The sequence below is a fragment of the Nymphalis io genome, chromosome Z (assembly GCF_905147045.1).
Source record: "Nymphalis io chromosome Z, ilAglIoxx1.1, whole genome shotgun sequence".
In the NCBI taxonomy this organism is placed as follows: Eukaryota; Metazoa; Arthropoda; class Insecta; order Lepidoptera; family Nymphalidae; genus Nymphalis; species Nymphalis io.
In genome coordinates this window covers 10,993,423-11,003,242 of record NC_065918.1, presented here as the reverse complement: position 1 = coordinate 11,003,242, position 9,820 = coordinate 10,993,423, and the positions used below count along the sequence as shown (strand labels likewise).

The 9,820-nt window shown below is 35.9% G+C and overlaps 2 protein-coding genes across 2 annotated transcripts in view; one reads left to right on the top strand and one right to left on the bottom strand.

The window, feature by feature from the left end:
* LOC126780773 (amyloid beta A4 precursor protein-binding family B member 1-interacting protein) overlaps positions 1-9,820 on the top strand; it is a 273,890-nt gene that overhangs the window by 179,964 nt on the left and 84,106 nt on the right. The window lies entirely within an intron of this gene.
* Positions 4,932-9,354, bottom strand: LOC126780794 (Y-box factor homolog). Its single transcript, XM_050505501.1, has 5 exons — positions 9,087-9,354; positions 7,912-7,975; positions 6,140-6,355; positions 5,916-6,056; positions 4,932-5,812 (listed from the first exon to the last, which is right to left on the bottom strand). The coding sequence occupies exons 1-5, from the start codon at positions 9,193-9,195 to the stop codon at positions 5,566-5,568; spliced, it is 777 nt and encodes a 258-aa protein (XP_050361458.1). The 5' UTR covers positions 9,196-9,354; the 3' UTR covers positions 4,932-5,565.

The following is a 9,820-nucleotide window of genomic DNA, read 5'->3' as shown; positions in this document are numbered from 1 at the left end:
CGACCTCCTGGCTAAACTCTTTGCCGACAACTCTGTGATCGATGATTGTAGTGCGCAGCCACCAACAATACCTTCATGTGGCCACACGATGCCTGACATCAAAATCAGGCAACGTGATGTGCGTGCGGAGCTGCAATCACTCGATATACGGAAAGCTAGCGGTCCCGATGGAATACCAGCAATTGTGCTGAAGAAGTGCGCGGCGGAGCTGTCTCCTGTGTTAACGCGCCTGTTCCAACTTTCTCTCTCTTCGGGATGTGTGCCGGAGGCTTGGAGAAGAGCTAATGTGCAAGCGGTTCCCAAAAAAGGGGATCGGTCTGACCCGGCAAATTATCGGCCAATAGCTATCACCTCAGTGCTTTGTAAGGTGATGGAACGGATTTTAAACAACCAACTGATCCATTACCTAGAAGATCACTGTCTGATTAATGATCGTCAGTACGGGTTTCGACCAAAACGGTCCACAGGTGATCTTCTAGCGTACGTAACGCACCTCTGGGGTGAAGCTATCGACAAGCATGGAGAATCGTTGGCTGTCAGCCTCGATATCTCCAAGGCTTTCGACAGGGTCTGGCGCAGAAGTCTTCTCTCCAAGCTGCCGGCATATGGTCTGCCTGCTCAGCTATGCACCTGGATTGCCAGCTTCCTACACAAGCGTAGCCTTCATGTTTTAGTAGATGGTTGCGCTTCACAATTCTATGTAGTGAATGCTGGGGTCCCCCAGGGATCTGTGCTATCTCCCACACTCTTTCTTTTGCATATCAATGAACATGCTCTCTCTTGGGAACATACATTGCTATGCAGATGATAGTACAGTGCATGGTGGATACCACGGACGCGCAGTGGCTGGGCGGGCGGAAACTGAGGAGAGGCGGGAGAATCTTGTCATTGAACTCGATAGGACATTAGAGCTCATCGCCAAATGGGGTTCTGATAATCTTGTTGAGTTTAATGCCAAGAAAACACAGGTGTGCGCTCTCACAGCGAAAAAGTCACCATTTTACCCTCATCCCTCCCTCTGTGGCACACCGCTGATGATACAAAGTAAAATCGCCATGCTGGGGATGGACGTTCGTTGCGACCTTAGTCCAAGGGATTACATCGAGGCTATTATAAAAACAGCTTCACGAAAACTCGGAGTTCTGAACAAGGTGCGGCGTTTTTTCACGCCACAACAACTGTGCCTGTTATACAAAACACAGGTACGGTCTTGCGTTGAATATTGCTCGCACCTTTGGGATGGCTCCGCTAAGTATCTAATGGAGACCTTGGACCGGTTGCAGCGACGTGCAGTATGCATTATTGGCGACGTAAAGGTCACAAACACCCTTGAACCTTTACAATTGCGTCGCGAGATAGCAGCACTGAGCGCTTTCTATCGTCTGTATCACGGCGAGTGCTCTAAGGAATTATTCTCTCTAATTCCTGCTTCCCCCTTCCTTCTTAAGTCCACGCGAGCTGGTTCTCGATGTCACCGCCTAACTGTGACACCAATTCCATCGCGCACAAAGAAATTTGGAAACTCCTTTCTTTGTCGCACTACCAAAAAATGGAATTCCTTACCAGCTCACGTGTTCCCCTCCTCTTACAACCCGGGTTCCTTCAAACGAGGCTTGAAGAGGCATCTTGCGGGCTAGCAAGGCGAAGGCGGCTAGTGCAGAACGTTTTTCCCGTCTGTACTGGCCGTCGTCACGTTTGGACTCTACTACCACTTACCATCAGGTGGAGTAGTCATTTGCCATCCCAGGGTATATAAAAAATAAAATAAAACGCAGCACTCAAAATTCAGCTTATTATCTCTCATTCTAAGGTTGACCTTTTTTATGCTAAAGTGACTGGACTAATATTTTAATGACGGTTTGGATGAACTCATATATTGGACGATGTCCACGCTCCGATATATTCAGGCAAAATGGATGCTTTAAATAATTTGACAACTTGGTTATATTAATGTCATTGATACTTTAGATGTATTTGATAATCTTGTCTGTTACGTTACATATGAAGCTGACTGTACAATATGTTGCATGACCTGTATTATAAATATTTCAAGAAATATCACTCAGCACGCAACATCGAACATCACGTGATGCAGCGCGCATGTAAAACAATATGGATGAGTAAAACGCCCACACTATCATCATTTGGCCTCTTTGTTTTGTTGCAACTGAAGCGCTCTATCTATAGCCTATTTTGATTGCAAAAGGATGTATATAGAGTGCCTCGTTGGTCTAGTGGCTTGATGTAAGGCCGCAGACTCGGAGGTTCAATTCGGTTCCTAGGTTCAATTCGGTGGTCGGGCCAATAAAAATTCATGAGGTTTTTCTGTCGGAAAATTCTCAGTAGATTATACTCTTACGTGATATGAAATACCGTTTTTAAAGAAGTTAGAAAATCTTCATTTTGTTTGATAAACATTCCTTTCAATTATCATTATATAAAGTTAACTAGGCTCTCCACTTGAAGTTGTGCAGGAATATATCTACCTGGGCCAAACTATACAACTTGGCCGGCACAACTTTGAGAAGGAGGCTAATTCTTTTAATACGTTTGGGCTGGGCGGCATTCGGGAGGTTACGTCATATTTTTGAATCGTCGATCCCACAGTCGCTTAAGACCAGGGTCTTCAATCAGTGCGTCCTACCTGTAATGACTTACGGTGCCGAAACGTGGACACTTACCGTAGGACTGGTCCACCAATTTAGGGTCGCTCAGCGAGCAATGGAACGCGCGATGCTTGGGGTTTCTCTGGCAGATAGAATCCGAAATGAGGACATTCGCCAGAGAACTAAAGTCACCGACATCGCGCTTAGAATTAGCTCGCTGAAGTGGAAGTGGGCTGGTCATGTCTCCAGGCGCATTGATGGCCGATGGAGCCGACACGTGTTGGAGTGGAGACCATGCTTAGGCAAACGTAGTGTAAGACGCCCTGTGACAAGATGGGCCGACGATTTAAAAAAGGTGGCAGGTTCGGGATGGATGCGGGCTGCCCAAGATCGGGATGGTTGGCGTTCTATGGGGGAGGCTTTCGTCCAGCAGTGGACGGCAAAAGGCTGAAAAAAAAAAAAAAAAAAAAAGAAAAAAAAAAAAAAAGTTAACTATTTTCGTATTCAATTTTGCATCAGTGGTTAAAAACTCCTTAAAAGCAGAAAAGACGTCAGATTTATATGTGATTAAATATACTACACAGTAGTGAGTGTACTAATCAACAATAAGGACAAAGTAATTCGTCGATCGCCGTGCTGTATTTTTCATCATTGAAAGGTACGTTTAATTTTTAAATTATCCATTTTAAAACTTGTTTGAATACGTGGAGACGTTACTTTTTTATCAATTTAATATTCTGGGCCCATAACCTATAGGAGGTTAGGGAAATAAAAAAAGCAACTCGGCTACAATATGATATATTCACCATATTTAATAATTGTAATATGACTGTAGTAGAAGGAAAACTAAATATATAAATTTGACAGACGCCATTATTATTAGCCAACGGCTCATAATAATAATATAATAATAAAAACTTTTTACACAAGAAAAAGTAAATAATTTATTTACCTATTACGAATTATATAAATTAAATTACATCTTACTTTTGTTATTAAATTATTAAACATAACGGCGCGTGCAACGTTTCTTGGTAATTATAAGAGTTATTAATATTAATAAATAAATAACAATATCATCTATATTTGCTTACTTCTATTACTTTTAAAAGATTTTAATTGTTTAACTTTACGTTACGTTAGCTATAAATAGTGTACTTAGTACAATTTTAATCTGTTAGTTACTCATTAAAACTAACCAAAAAAGTTAGTTTGCTATTAGTTTTATAACTATTACCGAAGGCAGTTGCAAAAGTAGTTTTTTTTTTTAAGTAAGGTGTATTAATAATTACCTACTGTCAGTGTGGTAAATCCACACTACCAGATATTACTACAGAACTTTATCAAATTATTGATATCATATAAAGATGCTGAAGTACTATTGATAACAGAAACAAAAATTTTAATTAAATCCTGAAAATAATTTATCCCTCAAAACAGGGAATGCAGTTACTGTGGCAACATTATGTAGACACATTGTCAAACTATCTCGTTACACGTTAACACTATCGGTTATACGGTCCCTTGGCCCATTAGTTTCTGTCTACGATGGAGGATCGTTTTTCTACAAATGATTATTTAAGTCACTTGTGTAATACGATAAATTCGTTTCAACAAAGATGATCTTCCAATGCAGTTTGTTTTATTTTTACTACTTTTTTTGATTAAAATAGAGTATCGTGGCCTGTGCCACGTGTGCTAACCAATTTTTACTGCGAGAATTTTGAATTTCTTGGCATAAATACTAATTCAATTGGTTGTTCAACTGTGAGTCAAATTACCTTAGTAAATACGTTTTTACTTTATTACAAAAGCTCCCATACAAATCAAAGTATTATACTTTTACTCATTCTTTGTCGGCAAAGAAAATAAGTACGTCAAGACCATGAAATTAGTATTGCCAGTTTCGACGCTTTTTCGGCGTCTTCCGGAAGAGATCGTAGATTTCGATAAGAGCTTAGTCAAATACGGACAATAATCAATTAAGTTAAAAACGGCGCGAACTTAGGCTAAAAAACATCGTGACGAATATACTTCATTAGTAACTTATTACTTCATTAAAAATGAAGCCATTATATAATTATTGTAGGAACCTTTATATAAAGGTTGGGAAATTCTGAATTTAGTATATAGACACCTATATTCGTTTTTTATTAGATAAGGTTTCCAATGGACACACCGATGGATGCCCTTGGCTTCTTCAGTCTTCCTGGGTTAAAAAAAATAAGAACAATCTATTTAAAAAACTATCTGTACGTAAATAGCAGGATATAAAATACTGAATTTTGTTACTATAAATATATTATTTATTAAAAATAAAATAAATTTCACACAGGTAAAAAGAAGTTTAATTTACTGAGTGTTAAAGTTACAAGTACAACTAAAATTTAAAAAAAAATGATTCACGAATTCATTTTTGTAGAAGTTGTTAAAAATAAATTCAATGACTTTAAAAATATAAGATTCTCTTGGGGTCTCGGAACCTGCATATCATTTCTCAATACATATATTATAATTTAAAATTGCACAACTTTTCATTTTAAAGGACATTTTTATTATACAGGTATACCAATAAATCATCAAAAACATTTTAATATTAAAACACTCAATTTAATAGTAGCTAATGCGTGCGGCGATCCATAATATTGATTAAATAGTAAAATATAATTTTATATTATCGTTCGCCGCCCGGCTGCCAAATGGTATACAACATATTATAAAATAATAAAAATATCACATCTCTGATCCATGATATTATGCAGTTCCACTTGTGACACCCCCTTTAACAAAGTTACCTCTACATATAAAACTGGTGTACAATAATCTGATCACCGATTGCAGTGATGCAACGAAACACTCTTTAGTTGAATAGACAGACAGTAAGATGTGATGGTGTGCGGCACGGCTGGAATTAACATGCACTACTAGGGGCGTGCCACACTGTAAGACGGCAGGCGGGTCAAGCCTGGCTTTCATTGGTGGTGGTCTCGATGGTGGTGCCCGCGACCTTGTTAGGTTTGCCTTTGCTCTGTACTTGCGCGGTGGAAGCAGAAGCTTGAACTTCTCCCTCTTGACCATTCTGACGAGGACCTTGGTTTGGATTTTGACCCTGATTATTGCGCGGGCGCACGTACCGATACCCGCCACGATACGAAGGCCTTGGAGCGCCACCGCGACGTCCTCCGCGAAAATTGCGTCGGAAATAGCTGAAATATAAGCTATATTATAGTTCTCGTCATGACATATTTTACTTGTTAATATTTTATACAATACAAATATAAAAATATTTGTATTAGGGGATATACTCACCTACGCTGCGGTGGACCTCCACCTTCTTGGCCTTCATCTCCCTGCGCGCCCCCTTGATTGAGTGGGGGTCCACGTCGTCCCATGCCACCTCTGCGGGGAGCGCCCTCGCCACCTCGTCCGCCTCCAGGCCGAGGGTAGAATCTATAGTCAATTTTGAGCAAATAATCGAACGAAAAAAAATTAAACAAAATATTTATTTATAGTACAAATCAAAGGGTACTAACTGGCGTGGGAAGCCGCGACGCTTGTCGGCAGCGTAGGGCGAGCCCTTGACCGGCTCACCGCCGGGGCCGGTCACTCCGGCTGCTTCAAAGCCTTTCTCGCCGGCCACCACGGCGAACTCCACCGCCTCGCCGTCGCCGACCGAGCGCACAGCCTTACGTGGGTTGTTACGGACGATCGCCGTCTGATGTACAAATACATCCTCTTTCGTGTCATTCCTACAAAATAAAATTTTCTTTTAGTCAATTTAAAATTCCGATTTTTATTTATTAACACTCCAATTTGACTATAAAACTAGTCAAATTTGAGTTATTGTGTAGTCAGAAATGCCTTGCTGTTAGTATTTTTTTTGCTGGTTTTTATTTGAACGAGTGATATTTTATGATAACATTATTGTAGTTATAAATTTTTACTTTTTCAAAACATTGCTATTATTGAAATAACACAATGATTCAGCTATTTTTTTCAATAATAATTTAACATACACAACTTCATATACATTTTATTGCTGTATATATACAAAATTGGAGATAATTTTTTATAATAAAAATTTTATATTATTAATTTTATTTTAATAATTTATATTGTAATGTATGGTTTGCATCAAACACTACAGCATCTTTAACATGTGGTATATGAAGTTCATTTAATTATCTATACAACATGCAGGGTGTATAAAAGGTGCATTATAACATTTCACTGAACTACTTAATTTCACTTTAAATTTTCTTCCGAAGTTTCATACATATCATTCTTCTCTGATTATTAGTATAATGTGCATGGGTGATTCGGAATTATCAAGTTTTCTATTGCAACCTTTTTTTACAGTGTTCTATTACAAAGCTTTGTTTAAACAGATTGCTTTTTCCTACAGACTTTTTTGCCTTCAATACAGACTAAGCTGATTGAACATTATTATGACAAATTAAAACTAAGGGTTAACTTTTATTTCTAATTACTGTATTAAAAAAATATTTAATGCTAAATTACACATATGTTCTTTTATTATCAATATGGTTTATTTAAGTTGATAGTCATTTTGGCTATAAGGTAAAATAAGAAATTTGCATTGAGATCTGTTAAATGAAATGCTCTGAAATGTTTTGTACTATTTTACCTCTATAAATCTATAGAACAATATCTATTAAAATTAATATAAAATTATGTATAAAAACCATGAAATATATAATTCCTTACTATCATCAATCATTCATTCATTAACCCACTCATTCAGAAATTTCCTCCTCACTAATTAACTCAAATGTCATGTCAATTCAAAGTTTACACTAACTTGAAAAAACAAACACTAAGAATTCAAAATATTAAAATTAACATAGATATAAACCTAAAGCATAACCTTGTAAAGTTATTTATAAAAAAAGCAATAACTTATTTCAAACTAATTTGGCATATTTAGAAAAGGACTATCTATTGTTTTTAAACTCTTTAATTGTAAGGTATTTGAAAATATTTGATGATTTTCAACAAATAGTATAAATTAGAAGTGCAGTTTGCGTTAAGTGAATCAACTATGATTATACATAAAACAATTAAAATGTGTTTCTTTCACATTTGAAGAATGTTGTGTTTATTTTAAGTGAAATAATTGTGTTTTCAAAGTATTTAATAACACTGGTCAATTGTTTTAATATGAAATCTTCCTGACTAGAAAACCTGAACATAAAAACTAGTGATGAAATTGCAAGAAACATAGTAAATGAATTGTAAGATAAGCCTATATGTCAATTAATAATAGTAATTTGAACAAAGTTACCTATTGATGAAACCATATCCACTCTTGACGTTAAACCATTTGACAGTGCCCGAAACCTTTTCAGCTGTAATGAAAAAAAAATTGTTTTTTAATTAGAATTGTAATGCAGTCCTTATAAAAACTAGCAAATAAAGATGACGATATATCTGTAGTATTTTAAAGTTATTAGTAAAATACCAAAAGTTACTTGGAGATATGTAGGTTGAAGAACAAACAACTATTCTTATCATATTTTTTTTATTTAAAGCCGATTTTTATAAATAACTACAAAAAGGTTACTTAATTGATCTATTGAGGAATTGTTTTTGTTATTAAAGAATTACTTTCCTAATGTTTATATTCCTAATATAAGCATATGTTGCTGTAAATCTATAACTTATAACTTTTGTAATGTGGATAGCAAATAAATAACAAATATGGAGAAGCATAAAAAACATGATGCCCTATGCACAAAGAATTGCTTTCCTAATGTTTATATACTTATATTCCTAGTATAAGCAATTGTTGCTGTAAATCTATCCGGTTTCAGGTAAATAACTTCTGTAATGTAGGTAGTACATTAATAACAAATATGGAGAAGCGTAAAAATCATTAAAAACATGACGCCGTATGCACATTTACAGAATTTATATTATATATTTTTGTTGGTTGCGGCAAAGATTAAAATATATTTAAAAATATAACTAATACCTACATTACGTATCAAAGTTATTTTAAATAAATTAATTCATGTAAATATTATATATATCTAGTTTGATACCCACGCTTGAAACAGACAAAGACTAAAATGGCGGTACGGTTTGTAGCTGCATGCACTTAAAATGCGACGTAATGCGCAAGCATTAAAAAAAAACTAACTAGAATTAAAAGTACGCAAAATGTATAGTACATTAAAATCGACTCAGATAAACAAAAATATAATACAAATACAGTTCGCTATTGAATTCTATTTTATAGAATAGAAGCGCGGCCTGGATGCCGGGGTCATTAAACGATCGATACTAAAGTTTTGATTTATACCAGCTTGTAAATTGAAATAACATTCAGCTTGGATACAAAATTATAAATATTTTTCGCTCTTAATGCATGTAAATATAGAAAAGAAAAACATTCAATAACCATGTGGTTTTAATATACCGGGACACGCAAAACTAAGATGGCGTAGCGGCACTCACCAATGACCTGCTTTTGTTTAGCCGCCTTAGCTTGCTGGTTTTGAGGTTGCTGTTCAGGTTGCTGCTGCTGTTGGGGCTGCGGCTGCGGCGCCTTTTCGGTATCAGCCATGGTGTAATTGGCGAACGGCGATGGTGGCTAAGATGGTAAATTCCTCCACGACCTCTCCTCGATGTTCACCGCTCTTCGATCGTTACAAGTGGACTGACAAACTAACAAATTTAGAAATCTTGTTTATCTCGTTAGTTTTGTTTAGTTGGTAGTCAGGTGCAATTTCCGCTGAATCGATTTTAACGAGTGATAATATTTTTTTAATCATCGTTTTTCTTCTTAAAAAGTTACCAGGTTTATTTTTTATACTACGTAGGTAATATGAATTTTTTTAATCACAAATAAATGGACTTCAGATTTCAGATTATTATGATATTTATATTTTTCAAAAGTTAAAATCGCTATGAATGCATCGATTATTCGAAAAAGTTTTGTTGAATACCTTGTCTATGATGTTGTCTTTTATAAGTAAAAAATGAACGATTACGTCTGAAACTTATTTTTATATACAGTTATTATTGTTCTTATATTTTTTAATATAAGTGTTAATTAACATAATATTGTTAATTAAATAAAAAAAACAATCAACTTATATGAAGACTGCTTAAGTATTTTCCAAAGTGCTGATATAGCTGAGGCCACACATTTTACATCCGAAATAATCAAGTGTAGAACTGACATAACT